Source organism: Marmota monax, unplaced genomic scaffold (assembly GCF_021218885.2).
Source record: "Marmota monax isolate L192 unplaced genomic scaffold, Marmota_monax_Labrador192_F-V1.1 WCK01_AAM20220418_F8-fsc00260, whole genome shotgun sequence".
Lineage (NCBI taxonomy): Eukaryota > Metazoa > Chordata > Mammalia > Rodentia > Sciuridae > Marmota > Marmota monax.
Window position 1 is genome coordinate 1,255,336 of NW_026694062.1, and position 26,048 is coordinate 1,281,383.

Sequence of the window (26,048 nt, forward strand, 5' to 3'; positions counted from 1 at the left end):
ATTATTGTTATAATTTATTTATGTCCAAACTGAGTCTGGACACTTGTGGAAGATATTTCTCTCTCAGATTCAGTGACACATTATCAGGTTCTTGCTAGGAAAATAGTTTACTAGAAAGGGAGAGCTCTCCATTTACAATCTCCCAGATATCTAGGTAGAGTGGTTCCTAAACTCTTTTATGTAAGACTGAAGACAAATAAAAACAAAACAAAACTCCAAAGCTTAGTTATCCTAGATATTCTTTCTATTTACTTTAAACATAATGTAATGTTTTATTTTCTCTCTCTCTCTCTTTTTTTTTTTTTTTTAACCTACTACAGCATTTTAGGAAAGAGAGAGCACAGAAAGTAGCAATTTATAAATGGAACATTTTGTGGAAGTGTAGCCTAAGTGGATTAGGTAGAAACCAGGTCACATTTTCCCCATTTAAAGAAGAAAAAAGAAAAGACATGATTTAAAGGGCAGTTAAATTTTCGAGATATAAATACATTTTTAAAATACAAAATGAAGCCGAGCACAGTGACACATGCCTGTAATCCCAGTGACTCAAAGCTGAGGTAGGAGGATCAAAAGTTCAAAGCCAGCCTCAACAACTTAGTAATGCCCAGAGCAACTTAGTGAGACACTGTCTCAAAAAAGGGGGGGAGGTGCTGGGGATGTAGCTCAGTGGTTGGGTACCCCTGGGTTCAAATCTTGGTACCAAAAAAAAAAAAAAAAAAGATTTAAATGCCATGTATTTACAATCTAACAATGAATTTTAAAAGTGTGTGCACATCTCCCCAGCTGGCCCTCTGAAAGTACACCATCTGCATAGGTCAAGTATTTATTTGTTAGGTATAGTGTCCAGCCATCCTGCTAAAAATGGGAACTATGTTTTCCAGAATCTCTGTCCCTGTAGAGTTCTTCATTAAATTGGTCAAAAGAGGAAGGTGCCCAAGAATGGAAGGCAAAAGTGACACAGCAGACAATATATGCCAGAAGTCACGTCACAGTCACACAGGGCAAGAGGTGCCCAGGCAGGCATCAGCATGTTGTCATACCCCACTGTTCTACATCCCCTTCTTCTTCCCAGTTCGGGGTCCTATGACAAACCAACCATGACCACAGGCCCACCAGGAGATGCCGGCTCAGATGCACGGAAGACTGGGCTTTCCTTAGGCTCCCTACAGTGTCCCTTCCCCAAACTGATGGGCAGCTACTCAAATACACCAGTTAGTAAGTAAACAGTGTGGGACCCTCCAACACTGCCCTGTGGTCCTTCTCCCACAATCACAATCACTTTATTCCTTTTAGAATCTCTTTGCCCCAAAATATTCAAAGTGCCTCTACTTCCTGACTGACCTCTGGAAAGAGGTGGCCTATCCTGTGGGCTTAGCCAGACCATGCAGCCGGCAACATGGGAAAAGTGCTGTAGGTAACATGTCCAAACTCCAGAAATGTAACTAGGTACAAGATGCCCAAAAGGGAAAGCACATCTATTATCTCTTTGTATTTCAATTGTGCTTAAAAAAAAAAAAAAAATCATATAAATTTGGTAGCATTAACTACAGTTGCATTGTGGTATAAGAGATCTCTAGAACATTTTTACCTCACAAAACTGAAACCATATCCATTGATTTCCCCATTCTCCATCACCCCAGCCTCTGGCACCCACCTCTCTACTTACCATTTCTGTAAAGTTGGCTATTCTAGATTGCTCATATAAGTGGGATCATACGGCATCTGTCTTTTGGGACTGACTGGGTCATTTCAGCATAACTCATGTTACAGCATGTGACAAGACTGCTTTCCTTTTTGAGGCGAATAACATTCCACTATATGTAATGGCTGCATTTTCTTTATCTATCCATCTGCCCAGGGATATTTGGACTATTTTCTATTTCTACAAATCTTGCATACGTGGTAGATGCATAAACTGACACAACAAATTGAACTAAGCCAATGGGTATGTGTTACTCAGCTTCTAGTCGCTGTAACAAAATCCCTGAGATAATCAATTTAAAGGAAGAAAAGTTTTATTTTGGCTCAGAATTTCAGAGCTTTCAGTCCTTTGGCCCTATTGCTTTGGGGCCTGTGGTATGGCAGTACCTCACAGTAGAGGCACCTAGCAGAGGAAATCTTTTTAACTTATGGCAGCCAGAAAGCAAAGAAAGAGTCAGGAAGGGGCCAGGGTCCCAATATCTCCTTCTGGGGAACACCTATACTGACTTAACTCCCTCCCATTGGGCTCCACCTCTTAAAGGTCCCACATCTCCCAATAGCACCACAGGCGGGATACCAAAGCTTCAACACATGAGCCTTTGGGACCCATTTAAGGCCAAATCAGATTAACCATAAGACCCACAGAAGAACATTTGTATCAGTACCATCTATAATAGCTCAACACTGGCTACAATGACCAACAGCATTTGAATAAACAAACAGTGGGATACTTTAGATCAAGCTTTTCCACCTTGGCCCTATGGACTTTAAGGCCAATGACTGATTGCCAGGGGTGGGGTTGTCCTGTGCTCTTTTGGATGTTTAGCAGTATCCCTGCCTATCTCCACTAGAAGCTAGTATTGAGTGCACGACACCCCCCACCCTGCCCAGAAGTAACAACCACAAATGCCTCCTCCAGATATCTCTTAGAGCACAGGATCACCCCAGTGGGGAACCACTCCTTTAGAAGAAGGAGGGCATATTAGAGATGGTCAGAAAGGCTCATGTGGAACAGGAAAAACAAAACCAAGTTGCTTCTAAAAGCACCTTTTACCATGGAGGAAGCGGGCGGCCACTGCATCACACAAATCCTCTGCAAAAGATCAGTTTGGTCCAGGCCAGGTGGGGGCCACAGTGTTTAACCAATGGCAAACCACAGTGTTTGTCATTCCCATGCAAAACAGGCCTTGTTCTGGACACCATCAACCCTGCCTAAACATCACACACTGCAACAATGAGCCTCTGTCCTTCCTCCCAAGAGAAAGTGGTCTTTCTTGACTGCAAAGCTTTGTTTACCAGATCTCCTCTGACCACACCATCCATCCCCATCACTGACATGCACATGCTCTTCCTGGCTTGCCCCCATTCAGTCCTTAGAACCCCAGGTGGGCCCTTGAGCTTCCATTATGGGACAGGGCTCCCTCCTCTGTGGACCACCACCAGCCACTGCTCCTACCGGGCTTATGCTTCTTGCCACCATAAGACTGCCATCTCTGTAAGGACAAAGCCCAAATCCTATCTTTGTTCCTCCTGTGCTATATACTTGTCCAGTGCAATGTAATAGGCGACAGTTCAGGAAAGAACGAAGAGAGAGGAAATGAACCGGCAAAGATAAGCAGAGTTCCCGTCTAAAGCCCAGCCTTCATCTCACAACCATGGGGGGAAAGAGAAAACACAATCGCGGCCCTTTCAAGTAGGTTTCAGTGGCATCAAGACCCTCAAGCAGGCTTCCCGCCAATCTAGGAACACAGATCTGCCCTGCTCCCTGCCCCTTTCTCTTTTGATGTATGAATCTGGTCATTTAAGTGTCTGCTTAAATAGAGATGGCTGGAATTACTTAAACGTACAGTTTTCAAAGTTAAAACACAATGTGAAAGAGATATGCAATCAAGAAACAGGAAGCGGGGCCGCTGGGTGCGAGAACATGGTCTCCCTGCTCCTCTGCACAGAGGGCTGTTTATTTTTCATGGACATTCACATCCTACCACTATTCAAAGGCAATTCTGGCCTTGAGACAAGCCAATGCTGCCTAGGAGGCATGAACAAGGGGGAACAGAGCGAGAATCCCTCACCTTTCCTTGGAGTGAACTCGGAGACATCCCCTACAAGCCTTCATCTTTTTCGTGGGTAAAATATGGATGACCTCACTCATCACAAGGGCTAGCTTTCCTTTTGAAAAATTCTTCAGCGATTCCTGTTGTAAAGCCTAGTCAGCAGAGCCTAAGGAAATGGAAGAAAAACAAGGAGTTCTGGGTGGCACAGGCAAATGCTCCTGGGGTTAGTAAGTAAGGGGCTGACATGAGTGCAGGGGCCGGGCATACAAAACACACAGACCAAGCAGTGGGCCCGTGGGCAGTGGCAGAGTCCTGCCATCACAGGGTGTAGCTACCACCTAGTACCATGGGGCTTAACTGTCCAGGGTAGACAGGCTTTTCCATTTGTTTAAAGCAACTAAAAATCTGGATGCTGGAGGAGTAAACTCCCTCTTTCCTCAAATTTTAGCAATCTTCACTTTTTAAAATAGGTAAAACCCGAGCTGGGGTTATAGCTCAGGGGTAGAGCGCTTACCTGGTGTGCACAAGGCTCTGGGTTCAACAGCAGAAAAGAGAACAAAACAAAACACTCCCCTATCCCACTTGACCGCCAGCCTACCACCCCATCCCCTGCCACCAATACTCATGTCTGATGGTCACATATGTGTAACCAACCACTGGCATCCTCTGGTTTGGGTAGTTCACATCCTACTCTCAGATGTGAACAGCAGCCCCCTTTATGTTAGGGTCACCAAAGCAGTCTTCTCCACATTCCTGTGCTATCTTCTCTGTCCTGGACTTTACTAACCTTCCTGACTCTCCAAAGTTGACCTCTCTTTCAGAGCTTCAATCAGTTCCCAAGTTCTCTGGGATTCCTTCATGCATCTTTTGGAAGTGATGCCCCCTCCCTCCCTCATCACTAATGTCAATCTATGGTGGCTGCTGGCCTGGCTCTCTACTATAGAAACAGAGCCTGCAGGAACCTCATCCTCCCTTTAACCCCTTAACCCCCCACCACCTGCAGTGAGGTGGCCCACAGAAGAAGGAAGAGAGGAAAGCAGAAGTCAGCTGGGGGCTGCAGCAGAGAACCTTTGTTTCCACTCAAAGGGAGTGGACATCTGGGACCACCCTTTCCCTTTTCTCTGGGCTTAAACAAAGACAGGATGCTTGGGGATGCAGCAGCTACCTGTAACCAAAGAAGGAAACCTCAAGGGCCATGGGGCAAAGCCACTGGCTCACCACAGCAGCCCCAGGAGCCGCGGGTGCATGAGTAAACTTGCTGATCCAGGAGTCCCAGTGTCCTCTCGGGAAGGCTGGAGACATTGGTTAGGACAACTGATAACTCTTTTCAGAAAACACTGATATTTTAGAATGGTTCATAATTTTTTATCAATGTAAATTATTTTTCTTCTAATGTTTATACTTTTTAAAACTCAACAATAAACAGAACAGTCCTAGACAGCAAAACTTTGCTTGCTTTTGTAGTTAAAAAGAACCACTAAGGGGTTAAAATGTATTATTGCATCTAAAAAATAAGCTAAAAAAACACAATGATATATTGTGGCTTCTGTGTTCTTAAGAGTATGACATACTGGGCTGAGGGCGCAGCTCAGTGATAGAGTGTGTGCTTAGTGTGGGTGAGGTCCTGGATTCAATCTCAAGCACCATAAAAAGAGAAAAAGAGCAAGATATACTGTATCTGCCCTAAAAATCTACCAGTTACAATGGAGTATGACATTTGTATTTATCCAATCCCTACATTCTTTGCTGGCAAAGAAAAACTGTTGTTCCTATACATGGGGGACCAAGTAAGAGGATGCCCAAGTCCCTTAAATAAAATGGCTTACTATTTGCAGGCAAGCTATACACACCCTCCTGTAGACCTTAAACCATCTCTAGATCATTTATATCATTTAACTCAGTGTAAACGCCGTGTACATAATTGTTAGACTGTATTGCTTAGGAAGTAATGACAAGAAAAAAGTGTACATGTTCAATACAGACAATTTGTTTCTGGATATTTTGTTATCTGAGGCTAGTTGAATCTATTGGTGCAGAACCAAGGGATATGGAGAGCCAAGTTTTACATGCAGTGGGACTACCTGGAGGCAGATTTTTCAGTATATGAATGAACATTCATCATCTCATCAGTACTAGTATTCAGGCCAATTCAATGCTAGAATCAAACAAAAATAGCCAAGTTATTATCTAACTTGAAATCCTCCAATTAAAAATAGCAAAGTCCTTAAGATTACAGCAGTCTAAACAGGACAAGACTGAACAAAAACCAGAAACCCTTTGTTGGTTTAATCAGCAACCAATTCTGATGTGAAAAACCTTAATTCCTCAGAGATATATTTATTTCTCCCATTCACGGTTTTGGAATTAAAAAAATAATACTTAACTCTTTAAAAAATGGCTTGAATTAAAATTTCTAATTCTTCTGACACAGTAGCACTTCTGCCTCAGCTAAAGTGGAGCAGCTGAACAAGGTTTTTATGTGCTCAGTGGGTAGGAGGAGGCTGACACCTCCCACCAGGAGGGCAGGACTTGCTTAGGAGTCACTTCTACTTCATTCCAATTTATTTTTTAAAAAATATTTATTTATAGAAGTAATTGGACACAAGACCTTTATTTTATTTATTTATTTTTATGTGGTACTGAGGATCGAACTCAGGGCCTTGCACATGCTAGATGAGCACTCTATCGCTGAGCCACAACCCCAGTCCCCTCATCCCAATTTAAATACTAAATTATTCATCAGTTGGCCTAAAATATGGGTGAAGTTGGATGTGGTGGCACATTCCTATAATCCTAGCAACCAAAAGGCTGAGTCAGGAGAATTGCAAGTTTGAGGCCTGCCTCAGGAACTTGGCAAGGCCCTAAGCAACTGAGCAAGACCCTATCTCAAAATAAACAAAAAAAAGGGGGTGGGAATGTGATGTGGCTTAGCAGTTACATGCCCCTGGGTTCAATCCCAGGTAGCAAACAAAACAGTGGGTAAACCCACACTTGCACAAATCAAGGATGGAGTTATCATTCCTCCTAAAGCCTGTGTGTGTGTGTGTGTGTGTGTGTGTGTGTGTGTGTAGTGTGTCGCAGATCAAACCCAGGGTTTTATGCATACTAAGCATATACCCAGGAGCTCCACCTCCAGGACGCACCAAAGCTGTCTTTAGCAACAACCTCGTCCCATTCCAATCTCCTGAACTGTCCTCATTCAGTTCTTTCAAGGACAAACTTTGATGAAAAATAATAAATACATTTATCTGTTAGGATCACTATACGGATATTTATCACTGTGTTCAGAAAAAGGGAAACAATAGATACTTTTCACCACAGACTAGAACAGAATTTCTGAGCTGAGTGTGATGGCAACATACCTGTGGTCCCAGCTACGCAGGAGACTGAGGCAGGAGGATCACTGAAGCCCAAGAGTTTAAGGCTTAGTCTGAACAATATAGCAAGGCCCCATATAAAAAATTAGAAGGAAAAAAAGCCCTGGAACATTTCAGTATCTCCACTGAATTCTTTAATGTGGTTTTTGGTTCTGACATGGAACATAAGACCCAGAGTCAAAATCATTAGCAGGGCACAGTGGCACACACCTGTCCCAGTGATTCAGGAGTCTAAGGAAGGAGGAAGGAAGATCTCAAGTTGGAGGTCAGCCTCAGCAACTTAACAAACCCCATCTCAAAATAAAATATCAAAAAGCTCAATGGTAAAGCACCCCTGAGTTCAATCTCCAGTATAGGGGAGGGGGTCATTGAAGAGAACTTTGCAATACTGTGGTATGACTCCCATGGTTCCCTGTATTCTGTTGCTCATCAATTCAATAACGATGTAACTAACTTTCCACAGTACGGTCCCAATTTCAATACAGTCACCCTGCATTGCTCATAGTGAATTTCTCACTCATTCCCTGCTTGGTTTCTCAGAATCCACTACAGCGACGGTTCTAAACATCCTGCCTGCCAGCTTTGATCCCGGCTCTTAAAACAACTAAGAGATGAAGAGGTCAGGCAAGTATTTCCTTCTCCACTCTACAGGAAAGCAAACCAAGGATCACAAAGATAAAGTGACTTGCTGTGACAGTTACCATGTGTGATTTTCACAAGAACAGTACAGGAAGAATGGTATGGGTTTGAAATGGGAGCAAGCACAGAATAAAGGGAGGGGGACTTCCAACCCCTATCTGGGTGCCCTCAGCATGTTGGTGTCAAGGAAGTTCAGCTCTCTCAGACTGTATGACACAGTGCTAGCACTCACTGGCTACAGTCACCCACACAAACCAACCATCTTATAGAAAAGGCACTCAGAATGGAAGCATGAGAGAAGGCCTGACTGAGAGCCCAATGTTCTCCTACGGTGGTAACGACGGATGAGGGCACCATTTCTGCCCTTAGGATCTAACTGGCCACGTCTGAGATTGATTCATTCAAGGAACCTTTGGCAGGACCTCTGACTTAAATCTAATTAATTCCTACTGAAGACGAAATTTGTTTTAGGACGATATGCTTCATAACAGACATCTCACATTATTGGTTATTATATAGTAGTATATATTGCCTGAAGTGTCAAGGATGAGTCAGATTTAACCCTAAAAGGCATAAAGAAGACTAAAGAGCCCCTGGGAAAATGCCTTCCAACAGGATTTCCTTAAAAGGAGTGGGGTATGAGATGGTCTTTATTGAGACCATCTCTTCTACTCCTTCATCTGGGTGAAGATTACAAGGGTGGTTCACTATGTGCAAATCCATCAAGGTCTATGCTTATAACGTGAACACTTTTCTGATGCAGATTTTATCTCAAGAAAAATATAATACCCTTTATTATGAGCTAAATTGTATAACCAAAAAAAGATGTTGAAACCCTAACCCTAGAACCTGTGCATGTGGCCTTATTAGGAAACAGGATCATTACAGACGTAATTGAGATGAGGTCATCCTGGAGTAGGGTGGCCCTAATCCAATGGCTGGTCTACATTTAAGAAGATGGAAATTCAGACCTGACAGAGAAGTATGTGAAGCCGGAGGCAGAGGCTGGAATGATGGCATCCACAGAGCAAGGAATGCCCGGAGCTACAAGAAGCTAAAAGAGGCAAGGAAAGATCCTCCCCTAGAACCTCCAAAAGGTGACTGGCCCTGCTAATACCTTGACTTTAGATGCCTGACTTCCAGAAGTTTTACTGTACATCTTTGTTATGAAAGCCCTGGGTAACTAAAACACCCTCCCTTTTTGCTAAAGAAAAAGGCTATGAAGATGCATATGAAGAACTGCTGCTGTGGCCAGTGAAATTCTCCAGAATGGGACAAGGCTGTCCCATGCTCCAGCTTTCCTAAGAATCCACAGCTGGACCCCAAGGAGGCTCATCTCACCCCTCCCACTGTCCCACTCCTGGATCCTAGCAGGGGGACTGGTGTGCTTGGCCCCTCTGTGCGATGCTTCTGCCTCCTACCTATAGCAGGAACCATAGGTTCCCTGTGAGCTGGTGGTGCTAGGTTTATTACACCCAAGAAACATAAAAATAGGCTTTCCTCTTAAAAAAAAAAACCAACCTAAAATCCCACTGAGAAGTACATTCTCCAAGCTTTAGACAATAACATTTCTGGTTTGTTTTAAATTGCATGCCAGCAGCATGAGGCACATAGTAGGTCTCTATCATCTATCACTGAAAACATACACAGGCTGGGTCCCACTGACTGAAGGATCAGAGTAAATCTCCAGCTTTCCCCATGGAGACAAAAACACATTAGAGGCCAACCAGTAACCTTGCAGTTCTCAGTTTCCTTATCCATAAAATGATCAGCTCAATCTTGGCTATTTTCAAGATCTTTTGGGGCTTTAAAATTTTGTGACTATAATCAATTTTACTGTTGGTTAAACTCAATAGTCTTTAAAATTGTGACCAAGGAAAAGGATGGGCCTAACAGGAGAAAGCCTTTAGCAGACCCAGTTGAGGGCAGGCCTTCAAGGTGGTGAAAATAAAAGAGAAACTTTAGGCCAGGTAGGGTGGCACACACCTGTAATCACTGTGACTCAGGAAGCTAAGAAGGAGGATCGCTAGTTCAAGGCTAGCCTCAGCAACTTAGCAAGGCCCTGTCTCAAAAGATGTGGCTCAGTGGTTAAGCACCCCTAGGTTCAATCCTCAGTATCAAATAAATAAATAAGGCTGGCGCTTCAGTGGTAGAACACCCCTGGTTTCAAAATAATAATAATAATAATAATAATAATAATAATAATAATAATAATAAAGTTAAAACGGCTGGGGGTATAGCTCAGTGTTACAGTGCTTGTTTAGCAAGCATGAGGCTATGGTTCAATCCCCGACACCACAAAAAAACAAAAACAAGCAAAAAAGAATAAAGTCTCAGATGCTACAAAAAAATCAAGAAGAAGCCTAACAGATCCCAGCTGAAAAACTCCTGCAGGTGGTTCTAGAATCAAATGACAGTACATTTGGTACCAACTGTCCTCCCAAAGCACAAAGAAGAGTGGTGGATCCTTGGATCCATGTGTATGGGTGTGTGTGTAAAAAATATTTACTTATGCATACATGCAATACTGAGGATAGAACCTAGAATGCTATACAAATGCTCTACTGGGTGAGCTACACACCCAACCCTAGGGGATCTTTCATAAACAAGCAGCATAGAAAAAAAAAATCTAGTTCATTAAATGTTTCAATAAAGCCTTGGCTGAATGTGTTGCCGGGAGAGAGCTTGGAGTTTTTTTCAGACCATTCCATAAACCTTTTCATGGGCACTAACCTGCTCCAAAGCATTTGAATTGCTTAGCCAACTACTAGTCATGCCTTGCATTCCAATATATCTTGATCAACTTCATGAGAGGCTGCTTTTAATGAGTATGCCCTTCCTGCTGGACCATAACTCTTTTTTTTTTTCCCCCTGTGGTACTGGGGGTGGAACCCAGGGCCTCACACATGCTAAGCACGCACTCTACCACAGTTATACTCTCTGCCACCAGACCATAATTCTTTAAAGGAACAGAATGATCTCCCCCAATACAGTAAACTCCTGTTAATTCACAACCAAAAGCTGGAAGTGATAAAACAGACCTCAGTCTCCTGGGGGAACATCCTCCACTCTAAGCCAGTTCAAATGGCCGATAATTGATTAACAGAGTTTTACAACATAATAAGGTTTGCAAGGTTCTATCTATACAAAAGCAAGGCAGAAGTGGTGTCACAAGGTACAAACTAAAAACATACAATATGGGGAAACTGCAATATTTTGACAGAGAACACACTGTATCTTCCTATGTGTCTATGTGAGCACATGTACACTTCACAGGAAAATGCTATAACAACAGGTAAGGAAGCCATATGTCTAAGTGGCCAGCATCACATGATCTAAATCTCAGTTGCCCCCATGGCTAGTTAACACAGGGATGATGGGCTTGATATTGAGAGTTCTGATTGAGAGCACCTCTAAAAGTTCATTTTTCAAAAGCAAAGTGGAATACATTATAATTAAGGAGTTTACAGGACTACTTTACTTCCAGAAAGTAAAGTAGCAAAAAACGGCGCAACACGTCTGGGGCAGAGACTGGCTAGGGCGGATGCCAAGGTCCCATGGAAGCTGGGTAATATGCTACCAGCTTCCTCCTTCCTTCCTTTCCCACACAAAGACCAAAGTCCAAAGAGCTGGAGAGATAAAAGAATGGCCCAAGGTCCTTCAGCAGGTGAAAAGTATAGAAGGACATTCAACAATAAAAAGAAATCAACTACTAGAACATACAACTTGGACAAATCCAGAGAATCCTGCCATACGAAAAGAACCCACTGTGATAGGGTTTCATGCCGTACAGCTCCATTTATGTAAGATATCGAAAAAACACAATCCTAAGCCAGGCACAGTGGTGTACCTGTAGCTATCAGGAGGCTGAGGCAGGAGGATCACTTGAGTCCAGGAGTTCAAGACTAGAAAAGAGAACAACAGGAGGGATCCATGCAGGGATGGAAATGTTCTCCATTTGACTATAACCACATTAGTCTCCCAGTTGTGATGTTACCAGTGTTTCTTGTGTGGCAAGGGGGAAAGCCGGGTAAAGGGTGCAGGCATCTCTCCCTATTCTTACAACTACATGTGAATCTATCTTCTCAAAATAAAGAGTTTAATTTAAAAGAAAATACTGGGGTGGGGTGTGACTAGTGGTGGAACACTACCCCAGCATGCATAAGGTCCTGGGTTCCATCTCCAGCACCAAAGAGAGAGCAAGAAGAAAGGGGGGTGAGGGGTTGGCAAAAAGAGGATCATGAAGATAGATGGTGCAGGAACAGGATCCACAGCCACCTGGGCTGACCCTCAGAGGCTGTGGAGGGAGCAGGGACCACTCTGCCAAGACCTCCCAACAATAAGCAGAGGATCCCCTTTATAAGGAAATGAGGAAGGGGAGTGTGAGTCAGGACATCAAGCACACAGCAAACACAGGCCCACTGTCTGCTCTGTGTGTGTTGCCAGGGACAGGATGGAGGCCTCATTCATGCTAGGCCTGGGTTCTACCAGTGAGCTACACCCCAGACCTGGTGGTCTGTTTTTGAAGATATGATGAACTCTCATGAAGCAACAAGTAAGCAGGTACCAATTCACAACTCACTTTTTTTTTAAAGATTCAGAAACAGGCATACCAGAGCTCCAGTGTTGTGGCCTGTCGTCTGTTGTCATAGACACTCAGGAGGCCGTTAGCAGCGTGGTCCATAGGAAAAGATTAACAGGAAGTTACAGTGACCAGAAGAAACAGTGATATAAAGCATATCAAAGGTTCTGCTTCCAGTCTTGGCAAACATGGATGCTAGTTTTAAATCAATACCATTGTAAACACCCAGTCTGGGCTGGGGATGTAGCTCATGGTAGAGCATGTGCTTAGCACATGCAACACCCTGGGTTCAATCCTTAAGAGTGTGTGTGCGTGTGTGTGTGTGCGTGCACGCGCATACACACATAAAAACCAAAAAAGAAAGGAAAAAAAGAAGTTAACAGGGTGTATTACTGTAGGTACCTGGAAGGAGTGGGAAGGAGAGAATAGGCCTCAGCCCTCCATTGACTGCAGAAGGCCCTTAATCCATGATGGGCCAATAAAGACAACTCTAGGCCACTGATTCTGTGATCCTTCAGCAGAGAAGACATTGGTTTATGGCTCCAAACTCCCAGTCATGCCTGCCCAGCTTGTGCCTCATGGCTACCAGCAGCCTCCTAGGGAAGCTGCAGCAATGGTACCACATGGGTAGGTGCTGTTAAGTCATCTTGTGGAAAAGTGTGTTTAACTTGACTAAGTCACCACAGGAAGGTTAGGAAGCTGCTGCACAGGAATGCAAGATTCACAGAGGGGGAAGTGGAGCTGGGGAGTGGGGAAGCCGCCATATGGATCACTCCTGCCAGCCTGCACCAGCTGTCTCTCCTCATGGCATCTGGGCCTAACTACCAAAGTAAATGCTCCAACTACCTGGGCCCTTAGATGCATCCAGCTTACAGCACAATTGCTCCCACTGCTTATGGAAGCCTCCCTCCCTGGCCAGTTCAGAACTCCAGACCAGTGAAGCACAGGAAGCCAGGGAGGGATGGATATTTAGCACCCATACACTGCATTTCCTCTGCACTATCTTCTGGGAGACACATGGGCAGATCCCCCTATACTGTTAGCTCTTGACAGGGTCATTTGTTGCAGAGGGGAGTGACATGAGTGAATACATTTGCTCTGGCCTTTTAGGTGGATCAGAGTAAACAAATGGAATCTACATGTTCTAAGAATAACATAGAATACCTTTCACCAAATGCTCACATGGAGATATTATCTGGGTTCTTAGCATACATTATGATTTAAACCTTCCCTTAACCCAGATGTACCTGAATGTCACTGATTCTAGATAAAAAGTTTCAGGAAGAAAAGAAAAAAATGGTCAAAGGACAGACAGATTATTCATTCAGCTCTAAAATGAAGTAACTTGCTCAAGGTCACATAGCTAATTAGAGGTAGAGCATAAATCAGCCTATAAAGTCTCCTCCTCCTCCTCCTAATTCCTCTCCTGATATACCTGGGGCAAAAGGATTTTTCTGTCCTAGATATTTAGCACTTAAATACTTAGATACTTAGAACAAGCTTCTTGACACATAACCAACTTAATTTCAGTCACAAAAATATCCACAAGGGAACACACATATTTGAGCTGCTCTGTGACCAAGCCATTCCCCGGGGAATCTGTAAATATAGATTTACAGATTTAAGCAACACTAACTCTTTTACTAAACACAGCATTTGGCATAACGCAGGGGTACTATTAACCCACTATTATACAAGCTTTTCAGGCAGTTGGCAAACAGTCCCCAGAATGTTAAATCTATAATATATCCCTCCTTCCACTTCTTTCCTGAGAATTGCAGGTAAGGAGAAGAGCAGCTACAGATGTCAAGAATTAAAGTAAAAAAAAACAATGATTGGGGGGGGGGGGGAACACAACCATTTCATTGGGGCATAAGTAAACTGAATGGAAGAAATTCTTAGAAAAGAACCAGCAGACACTGTAAATACCCAGGAACCAAGGAATGTCACATATAGCAGTTTACAAAGGGACCTCAGCACAAGCATTTAGGCAATACATGGGAATGCAAGCTCCAAATCTGCTAGCAAGGACAACAGAATTACATAAAATTAGTCCCAGGCATCATGCACATTGCACTGTGCTGGAGACGGCCAAGGATCGCCCCAAGACCTCCGAGGAACTGCCAGCACATGCTATGCCACTGCTTGTTTGACCAGTTATTCTCGTGATAAAAATCTTTCCCTAGTTATTCCCCTAGTCCTCACTTCCCCCTTTCTTTGGATTTCAACTTATTCTATCACCCTCGCACCAGTGTCTCTTGTGTTCGTCTGTGCTGAATAACTTAGAAGAATGTTACTCTCAGGCCATTTCTAAATTCACATAGCTATTGTGACAACAAGAAAAAAATGCCACCTGCCACTGGCACATGCTGCATTCCAACACATCACGGGTCACTCACAGCAAAAGACTGTTTATGAGACAACATTCTTATCAGGCAGACTAGGCCTTCAACCCTGAAAGTCCTTAAACTGATCCCCTGGCCCAAACAATATAATATGCTCACTCATAATAAAAACAAACCAATCACTAAAGGACCAATAGAGTTTGACCTACAACAATTTCAAGGTCTAATTCCTTTCCATGGGGGCTGCAGGTTATAAGTCTGGTTTGCTAGGCTTATTCTACAAGATTTGTCTGGTTTCATGGATATTGAGTTGAAGCCAACACAAGCACAGAACAATAAAAATGCTTAACAGCCTTAACAAACCAAAATGAGAAAAACCAACAGATCAAAGACAGTGTTCTGGCAGTTGGATTGCCTTTCTAAAAGTGGGAAGTTAATGTGTCCTGGAGTCCAGGTTCTCTCTATAAGCTCACCCCTGCCAACCTTTACAACCATCAAACATGCAAACCTGGCTGAAATGAAACCCAGAAACAGTTAGCGTGAATCCCAACACTCTTCTGAAACAGTGGCAAAGTGGCTGTGGGGAAACAACGAATTTCCTGGAAGGCAGATGCCAGCCACAGAGCAGCCAGGCAGGAGCTGTAAGGCAACACAGATGCCAAATTTGTGCTGGAGACAGCTAATCTCTGGGGAAGGATGAAAAGGGATCACAAGAAGGCTAAGGCCAGTAAAAATTTTCAAAAGTACCCTTTAAAAAAAATAAAGTGTCCACAGCAAAGAAAATGAACGCATTACTACTGTCACTGGCAAAAAGGAATAAATCTCACAAAAATAATATTTACAAGAAAAGTTAGACACAGAGTAGACCTATGGTATGAACATTCAAGAGAGCCACATCTTTGCAGAGGGAGCACAAACCTTCCTAGAATATCAATAGCAATGTTCTCCTATCCTATCCTCTCCTTCCTTCTCCCTCTTCCCCCTCCTCTCCCTCTTCTGATTGGACCCAGGGCCTCCTGCATGCAGGCAAAGTGCTCCACCACATCCCCAGCCCTGAACATTCTATTTCTCAACCTCAGCAGTGGGTCACACAGCTGTGTTCACACCACACAACTCAGAGGAAGGGGCTGTATGCCGGATCTGCTAGGAATAATATTTCTCAGTTCACAATGGGGGCTGTCTGAAGCAGAGAAGATGACAGCAAGAGTTGGGAGGAGCCAAGTCAGGAAGGAAGGGAAGAAGAATAAGGGGAAAGCCAGGAGGGCTGGTGTGCCTAGAGGTGAGGGTCAACTCTAGGGTCTGGGTCTTTTGACTCCTGAAGCCAAACCCTGTCGGCCCTTCCCAACCACTAGAGATAATAAAAGCCATTGTTTTTCAGGAAGAACAGAAATGCTGGTGTGGTGGGTCCATTAGCTTGAAATGACCCCCCTCCCTGCAGTTTAAAAACCAGCTCCTACAGGAATCAAGGATAGATAATATGCAGAACTGAGACCCCCTCTAACTGTTCAGGCTTTGCTCTTTGGCTGGTTTACTGGGTGGGTCTAACTCTCTCCAAAGCATTCTTTAGCAACAGTGCACTTAGCTGCCTAAAAATCAGAGGAAATTTGGTAAATACTTACCAAATGAGACAGACTCTCCAAGAAAAGCAAAAACCAAAAACAAGGAAAAAAGGAGCAAACACTTTCACTAGAGTGAGGGTCAGCACACTGTAGCCTGCCACCTGTGTTTGCAAATAAAAATTTATGGAATCAAAGTCACACCTATTCATCCATTTATTGCCTGGAGCTGCTACAACAGCATTGAGTAGGGTAGAGATCAGGCGACTGCCCAAAGCTAAAACATTTACTGTCTAGCTCTTAAAAGGAAATGCTTGCCAACTCCTGCACTTGAGAAATATATTAACTTGTAAACCTAACACCATAAGGTTTAAGGTGGTAACACTGTAACTTTGCAGAAGTAACAGTAAAGTGACCACAGCAGATCAATTCACTTAGGAGTTCCAAATGTTCTTTTAAAACCTAAAATATTTATTTTTAGGATAGAGACTAATATAGAGTAAGACAACATAACCACAGGACACACTCAGCAGACCTTCCTCTCTGGGATAATTAGCTCCATGAATCTACTATACTTCCACTGAATTTAATTTTCAATATCAAAAATATTCCAGTTAACAAAGTTTCTTCATTAACATGCTTTCAGAAGAAAATTAGGTTTTTTTCATAAAAAATTTTCATCACTAGGGGCTAGGGAAGAATACAGGTACTTTGACAGATCATTACCCTATGTGTATATATGATTACACAAAAGGTGTGACTCTACATTGTGTACACTAGAAGAGTGAGAAGTTGTATGCCATTTATGTATGATGTGTCAAAATGCATACTGTCATGTATAACCAATTAGAACAAATAAAAAAGAATTTCATCACTAATGGAAATTTTCCCAAGAACAGGTAACGGGAAAAATCTTGATTCTTACAGTTAAGAAAACTTGGAGGCAGGTATAGTGGTGTGCACTCTAATCCCTGCAACTTGGGAGGCTGAGGCAGGAGAATCACAGGTTTGAGGTCAGCCTGGACAACTTTGTAAGATCCTCTCAAAATAAAAACTAAAAAGCTCTGGGGATGTAGCTCAGGGGTAGAGCAACAGCCTGGTACACACAAGGGTCCTGGGTTCTACCAGTGGAAGAAGAAAGAAGAAAGAAGAAGAAAGAAGAAAGAAGAAAGAAGAAGAAGAAGAAAAGAAAATTTGGAAAATCAAAATAAAATTGTGTGTGCGTGCGTGTGTGTGTGTGTTTATGAATATGTCTCACATATTTGTGACATGAAATGGCCTTTACTTCTGTGTTCCACTTCCCCCAAAACCAAACTCACTCTATCATGAGAAAATCATCAGACGAACTCCAGGAGAGAAGCAGTCTCCCATATCTCAGAAGGACTGGGATACTCAAAAACAAGGAAAGAATGAGAAGCTATTTCAGCCCAGATGAACCTAAGGGCACAGAAGACTACATGGAATCTTGTATCCTGGATGGAATTCTGGGACAGAAATGGATGAGGGGAAGCTAAGGAAATGGGAATCAAGATGGGGTTTAGTTAACAATAAATAATGTCGCCACCTGGGGTCATGGCTTGGACAGATGAACATAGCAACACAAGGTACTAACGATGGGGGAACCTGGATGTGGGGTACATGAGAACATGCCCAGGTACCAGTGTTTGCACAGGTCATAAAATGCTCAACCCCAAGGGTGACCAGCACTGCCCTCTGAGCCCAGGGTCCCTAACAGGCACTTCCAGGAAACACATACAGGAAACAGCACCTGCCAACTGCACCCAGCCTTTCTGATGGGCAGCCCATGTCACAGCAAGGGAAGCTCCTAGACAGATCTGGGGGCCAGTTCCAGGCTCCTTTGCCCTCCCGGAGACAGCCTCCCAGGTCAGAGGGCAGTGAAGGGGAGCAAAGGGAGGGGCAGACAGCCAGAAACAGCCAGGCCTGTTCCTGGCCACCAGTGGAATGCAGGGGCGGGCAGCATTCCTCTGGGTTAGCGTTTGGGTGGAAATCTAACGACCAGACAACTGGCCTGAAACCTCCCTAGCTCCCTCCAGCCTTTCATTTGGTGGTGGTGGGCTGTGGTGTGTGTGTGGGGGGGTCTCCCTTGGAAGCCCTGAGCCATAGATGGTTGCTTGTTCATCAAATGAGGTATTGGCTTCAGATTAAAGGAGGGAGTGGGGCTCAAGACTGGCTCTCCAGGGACACCGTGTTCACGACTCATCATTAGAAGTGGTCCACTGCATGCCTTACCACAGCCAATACCTCACAAGGCCACAGGCAGGCACAGGCAGACCTGCCATGGTTAAAGGAAAAGATGTGAGTGCGTTTTGGAGAAATCTCTCTCAATTCCACGTGGATCTTCAGGTAGTTTTTTTTTTTTTTTGGGGGGGGGGGCGGTTAATAAAAATGCATCAATTGTATGTGCCTAGCATGCACCAAGCCCTGGGTGCAACAAAGAAAAAAAAAATGTATCAACCACCAACTAGAACAACAGAGGAAAATCATCCAAACTCTCTAAATTTATGTTGCTGTAGCAAAATGAAAAGAAACCAAGGAAGTCATACATGACAAGTTTATGGCTGTGTTCACTAAATAAATTGCCAGATTACTATAATAAGCAGACACCACACAATGGCGTCACAACACAACATGTGGATAATTGAACATCAAAAGAATCAATTCAATGGCCTGTTGCACTCAAGTCTCTGGAATCAGTTTTGCATATAACTCTTCCAAAGTACTCACTGAAGTATGGCCAGAGAGGCCAGATACTCAGCTCTAGGGAGACTCAAACGCTGAGGCTGTACTGGGTGACCTTGGGCAGGTAGAGGACACTCCCAACCCTTGAGAATAATGCAGAAAAGGGACCCTTTGTCACCAGAAAAGGTAACAAAGCAGACAAAAAAAAAAAAAAAAAAAAACTGAAACAAAACAAAAAAAAACCCTCAATTACCCTACATCCATGCTGTCTCCTGTCTCTTCCAACATGGCCCAAGTCACAAACTCTACAGGGACTTTATCATTCATTATTACATGATTACAAAAGCCAAAGGGAAAAGATGAATGAACCAAATCAAAAAGCAAGTACAGTTCTTCACATTATACAGGATTTTATGCATTATCAAGTCCTCACATGCATAGCATTTTACTTCATATGCACATTATTATTGGACTTCACTGCCATGAAGGATACAAAGAATTCTTTAAAAGGAGATCAAAAGACTTTCAATTTTCAAGAAACCCTATTGAGAAAAACTGTTTTGCAAATCATGTTTATTTATCTGCTTTTCAAAAATAAGTATTCAGTACAAAGTTTTAAATTACACAAAAGTATAAAGAAGAGTGTGAGGGGGGACTCACCCATACTTCTCAACGAAAAGACCCTTCAGTATCTCAATGCACTCCAATTCTATTCTCCCCTTTCCCCACGGCACATGCAGTTTTACATTAAATTAGAAGCAGTTGCCCTACTATAAACTCCTCATAAACAGCAGCTCGGATTGCTATGAGAGAGGCCAGCATCTGAACAATTTCATAGAATTCTGAATCTGTTTTCACTTAGCAACTGTGCAAATAGCAGCAGCAATAGATTTTAACTCTGAGGTTAAAAGTTTTTGTTTTCTGTCATATATTGAAAGGAATTTGAAACAGGAACCGACTTTATTCATGAGCTCAATGTATAATGTTTCCTGTATATCAAGACTTCCTCTAAGTATATGCATGTTCTTTTAATTTTTTAAAGATCATACTCACACACACACACAAACACACATATAAAGAAGCCTTGGGACTGGTGCATTGAAAGAAAGCAGGCCTTTCTTTCAATGGGTTCTCTCTCCAAATTACTCTACCACCCTTCTGTTGATGAAAAAGTAAAGGAGACTTGCTCCTAATGACTGACCTCATAGAGAACAGGTCTTATCTAAATTTGGGAAGTGAAGTCAAGGTTTCATTAAGAGTTGCACTTAGAGGCACTGCAAATGAACTTATGCATCAAAAGACAGAAGTTGGGCTGAAGTAGCTCAGATAGAGTGTTTGCCTAGCAGGTGTGAGGCCCTGGATTGATTCCTAGCACCATATTAAAAAAAAAAAAGGATGGATGGAAGGAAGGAAGGAAGGAAGGAAGGAAGGAAGGAAGGAAGGAAGGAAGGGCAAATCCACCAGCATCTAACTTGCATCTGACACTGCAACAGGAGATGAAGAATGTGAACTTGTGCTGCAATGGGAGACAATTCCCAACGTCCTCTCTGTGAATTACATGAGGTATGGTAATAAGAAGGAATGAGGTTCATCCTTACCACAAGGGTGAACCCCAAAAATCATCGCTCTGATTGAAGGGAGCCAGCTAGAAGAGAATACCTGAATAGGACTCCCTTCACACTTATTCCAGAAAATGAACACTGACCTAGAGAGGCTGAAAGCACATCTGTGCTAGGCTAGGGGGAACTGGCAAAAGGGGATATGGCTATTGTTCATTCTGGGACTGTGATGATGGTTTCACAGGACTAAGGAAGCTCTTAGGACAGACAAGAGACATTAATAAACAGATTTACTTTCTGGCCAGATTCCATTCCCAGTAAGGAAATATGGGTGACAAGAAAGAAAGTGATCAACCCTTGAATATACTGCACCCAAACCCCAGAGAGGACCCTGTAGAAGACTGCACCCCCAAGCCATGCACATCAATGCTGTGGAAACACCCACAGTGGTTCACGAATTCAACACACACACACACACACACACACACACATCAGCTGCCAGATCTGGGACACCAAAAATGAAGTGAAAGAAATAATTAATATTCGTTATAACCTGATACCACTCAATGATGTCTATCTCAATGCCAAGAGCCACCTGGTGAAATTTCAGTCAAGAAAGATGCAGGTCTTTTCACACATCCACCTCTCTTCTCTGGTTTCCAATTTCCTTCCCCGTTAGACTACAAGCTGCATCTCAGTGGATCATTTCTCTTGCATAAGTGAAATGTCTGACACCACTTCTAGAAAATTGTGCTGGCCCTCTTGGATTATCAAATGCAAATGTTTTCCAAACTAAATTGAGGCATAAAAGGGAGGAAGGGGAGTCGGTCTTAAAATTCTGTTACATAAGATTTTTTGTTTCCTCTTTGCTCATTTGTCTTACCTCTGGATGCTGGGAGGCTTAGGTTTGCATCACTTACTGTAAAAGTTTTTAAGAGGAAAGTCAAGCACCTACCTCTGTTATTCAGGAGGCTGAGGCAGGAGGATTGCTTGAGCCCAGGAGTAAAGACCAGCCTGGGCAAGAAAGTGGGACTCAATCTCCAAAAAAAAAAAAAAGAATTTTTTTAAAATGTCTAAAGGAAACAAAGGTTATACTGTGACAATGGGTTCCTCCTGTCTAGACACTACCCTGCAAATTACTATAGCACCTTCCTCGTTTACAACATTTGATCAAGATCTATGTTGTGAGTTTGTGCATTCTAGGTTCCCTGTGACACAACAAAATAAAACATGCTTACAGTAAACATTTCCAAGCAGTTTTCCATTGTCCTGGGTACCAACAATAACCCAATCTCACCCAAACCTCAGTACGCAGTATTCCTACTCCCTAAGGGAATGTCCAGGACACCCAATCCCAGCTGTTGCATTGTGACCTCCATGCCCTAAGGAGCAAGTGTCACTCACTGTCTTGAGGCTGGGAGAAATTGACTAGAGTGCCCTACAGAAGGCACCCTGCCTGACGTGGGGAGTAATCTACATGTATATAGACACTGGGCTCCAGGCTGAGAAGGAAGAGACAGGCGCACAAGGCACCAGGCAGCATTCTTAATAAAGCTTGGACACATGACCAGGGCCTGCAGGTGTCTGACCACCTGGTGCCATCTCCAAGTAAGAAAACAAAGCACAACCAGAGAAAGAGTGTTTCAGAGTGCAGCCCAGGGTCACACTTTGGCAAAACTTGCCGCTACTGTAACGCCTTTTTTCTAAGCATGTTTCACATTCCACACCATCAGGAGGAAGCCTGAACCATGTGCATGGTACAGTCATATCTCCTGAGAAATAGCATGGGGATTATGCAGGAGATTTACCCATTCCATTGTCAGATTAATGAAGTTGCAGACTTTTCTCCATATGACCAGAATTGAGAGTTACTTCCTGAGGTCAGAGAGAAGCAACATGAAACACATTTTTCAAATATATGGCTTATTAGATTTTTTTCTAACAATCCTAGGATACAGCTATTAAAAAAAAAAAAAAAAAAAACTCACCCCAATCATAAGCAATGGAGTTTATATTCAAAGGACTTAAATGACCTGCCTCCCCGAAGCCACTCAGCTTAGTCATTTCCAGAGATTGATCACTTTCTGTGTGCACAGTCTCACACTTCTTGTTTCCAAGGAAAGTGCCCATCAGCTGACAAACAGGTCAGGCAAGCATGGTCCATTCATACCACCAAACCAACACTCAGCCACAAGCAGAATGAAGTGTGATATGTTCCACAGTATGAATAAACCCTGAAAACATCATGGTAAATAAAAGAGCCAGACACAAAAGGACCAATAGTATATGAGTCCATTTTCAGGGCATGTCCAGAATAGGCAAATCCACAGGGAGAGTAGATTCATGGTTGCCTGGGGCTGAGAGGGGAACAGACAGCAAAGAGATAAATGATGGGTGGTGGTGGTGGAGGGTGATGGAAATGTTTCAAAATTGAATTGTGGTATTAGATATACAACTCTGAATTCGCAAGAAGTCACTGAATTATACACTTAAAATGGGTGAATTCTCCAGTGTGGAACTTATAACCTTTATAAAGCTATGAAATAAAGGGGGGAGAGAATGAAAGATAGAAAGGCCCCTGAGGCTGCCTAAGGACAGCAATGGGGTGGGGTGGGGGGAGGCAGACATTCCAAAGATGTACGTACAGGAGTCAGAAGGATCTTAACAATTCTAGTTCCAATCTGTTGAGCATTATCTATGTGTTGGGCAATATGTCAGGCCTGACAGACTCCAGGAACAATGCTGCAAGGGTGTCATCCCCTCTTCACAGAGGAGGAAAGAGGCTGACCATGGTTCCTGTTTCACCTGAGGTCACCTGTCCAGGGGAAAAAGAAACCCTGAGCCTTTCTCTCTGAGTAGAAAGGCTTTCAAAGGGCTTAGCTTTAAAGATCTGGCATGGGGCTTCTGCTACAAGCTCCCCTGCCCAGCTCTGTGGGTGGCCTGTGGCTCTGGGTCCGGGCACAGCTCTTCAGTGAGGTTCTCCTGACAGGTTCCAGAACTCCAGCCCCAACCAGCTTTGCTAGGTGAAACCCTGTGTTTATCCTCCAAGCAAAAACCTCTCCTCAGAGCCAGGAGGAAGGGTGGAGCAAGGCGGGCTTGTCCATCCAGTCCCTAGGGCAGGGCTGATGTTGCTCAAAAGCTCTGGGAAAAAGTCAGTTTTCTAAAATGAAAATTCTTCTACCATTTGCTTGTTCTAAAAGCTGCAACCTAGGGGGCTGCGGTTGTGGCCCTGTGGTAGAGCCCTCGCCTAACATGCGTGAAGCCCTGGGTTCGATACTCAGCACCACATAAAAATAAACAAATAAAATAAAAACTGCAAACTTCTGAGTATATGCGTGGACGATACTAGCTCTGCTTTCACTTCACTTCATTTCATTGTTGCCTTCTGCAACCCTGATAGGATGACAGAAGGATTGTTGCAATATTTACCTAAAACCTAGCATAGCTAGGGGTTTCTTTTTGTTTTTTCACTTATAGTCTGCATTTGTAATGTGCTCCCCCACAGATGAAGTGCTGCTGGTTTCATTCTCTTAGAATAAGCAGCAAGGCTTGAAACATTAAAACTGCTGGGAAGAGGGAGACAGATGGACAGATTCATAAAAATGCATGTACTTGACCTGCCCTTTGTCCTGTGGATTTCTGGTTCTCCAAGCAATATTAGAGAATAGGTCTCCTTTGGCACCACAGATCAAATTTCCTGACTCCTCATTTTGAAATAAAAATATGAGATCTTTATATTTACAGTAAACTTTGTCTTACAAGGGAAGATTCCCATCAGTGAGCAGTTTGCAAAGTTAACATGGTAAAACCTACTTGTATAAAGATGAATTCTCAAAGGCTGTGTTGATGGCACAAGTTTGTAATCCCAGCTACTCACAGTTACCAGGGAAGCTGAAGCAGGAGGACCACAAGTTGAGGTTAGCCAAGGCAACTTTGCAAGACCTGTCTCAAAATAAGAAATAAAAAGGGCCTGGGGATGTAACTCAGTGATAAAGCGGGTGCCCTGGGTTCAATCACCAGTGCCCAATAAATAAATAAAAGAGTCGGGGCTGATGCAATTCAGTGGTAGAGTACTTGCCTAATATGCACAAGGCCTTGGGTTCAATCCCAGAGGGGCAAAAAAAAAAAAAAATCATTATAGCACTTTATAAGAAGTTAACAATTTTTTGCTCCACTGGAAATATCTAAACCAAACTTTAACCCTATAATTCACATTGCCAGCCCACAAATTTCTAATCGGAAAAAATACCATGTCCACAGAGACACCAAGGAACCAAAATCTGTCTTGATTTTAGATTAGAATAATGGCAGACTTTTATCAATATAATTTTTATTTTTGTACCAGGGATTTTTAATCCAGGTATGCTTTACCACTGAGCCACATCCCCAGCGTTCCCTTCTTTTTTTGGTACCAGGGATTGAACTCAGGGGCACTTGATAACTGAGCCACATCCCCAGCCCTATTTTGTATTTTATTTACAGACAAGATCTCACTGAGTTGCTTAGCACCTCACTTTTGCGGAGGCTGGCTTTGAACTCTGGATCCTCCTGCCTCCGCCTTCGGAGCCACTGGGGTTTCAGGCATGCACCACGAGCCGGCTTCCCAGCCCTTCTTATTTATTTTTTTTTTTTATTTTGACACAGGGTATTGCCAAGTTGCTTAGGACTTCACTAGGTTGCTGAGGCTGGTTCTGAACTGGTGACCCGTCTTCCTCAGCATCCTGAGCCAGTGGAATTTCAATGCGATTTTTAATAATATCAACTATTGTTGTTTTGATAATTCCTCAGAAGTAATTATATCATTTTGTACCATTTGTATTCATTTGTTTTTCACTTCCCTCTGGGGATTAATGGATGGTCAAATTAGACTTTGAGGTCCTCTCCAAATCTCCTATCATAAACAACCTGACTTACTTACCCAAAAAAAAAAAAAAAAAAAAAAAGACTCAACGCTGTGAATCTAAAACTAATCTCAACTATTAACTAATCATCCTCAAAACAGTCTCCTAAAAGCATCAACTGAGCCTGAAGCTAGAGTATCATATTAGGTCTGCGTCCTTCATTTTCTCATCCTGAAAGCATGTGTGATAAATCATCTTGTATCTACCCTAACTAGAATGTCTTAATAAGCATGTTCAGGTAGCTCTGCTATGACAAGCAGTTAAGTGGTTTTTCCAAATCTGAATCACACTTTCTATCTGACTTACAAGCTAACTTTAGAAAGTTGCTTCACCTGTGATTCACCCTCAGCCAATAGTAATTTCTCAACTTTGAGATTCTCCCTCCCTGTTTTTATGTTTAAAATGTGTGTGTGTGTATAATTTGACAGTGGAACCTCAACATGCCCTGAGGGCTGAAAAGGAATCATAGTCCGGCATCCATTCTCTCTGGATAGAAAGTAGCCCTGTCCCTCTTCTATCAGCATGATGAGCATGCCTGGAGTCCATCATGAAAGAATGTCCCTGGTCACTGCCATCACTGACCTCTGGGGCAGCCCGCAGTCAAACAAGTCACTCACATCTATTGCAAGGGAGT

At 43.1% G+C, this 26,048-nt stretch overlaps 1 protein-coding gene across 3 annotated transcripts in view; it reads right to left on the bottom strand.

Annotated features, from left to right (window-relative positions):
- Shroom2 (shroom family member 2) overlaps nucleotides 1-26,048 on the bottom strand; it is a 131,903-nt gene that overhangs the window by 80,946 nt on the left and 24,909 nt on the right. The window contains exon 1 of one of the 3 annotated variants that reach the window (XM_046464244.2): nucleotides 3,774-3,921. The exons of the other annotated variants lie outside the window; for them this stretch is intronic. Within the exon in view, the coding sequence (XP_046320200.1) occupies nucleotides 3,774-3,800 (27 nt within the window). The 5' untranslated portion in view covers nucleotides 3,801-3,921. Of the gene's footprint in view, nucleotides 1-3,773; nucleotides 3,922-26,048 lie in introns of those variants that run through there. 3 annotated transcript variants of the gene reach the window in all.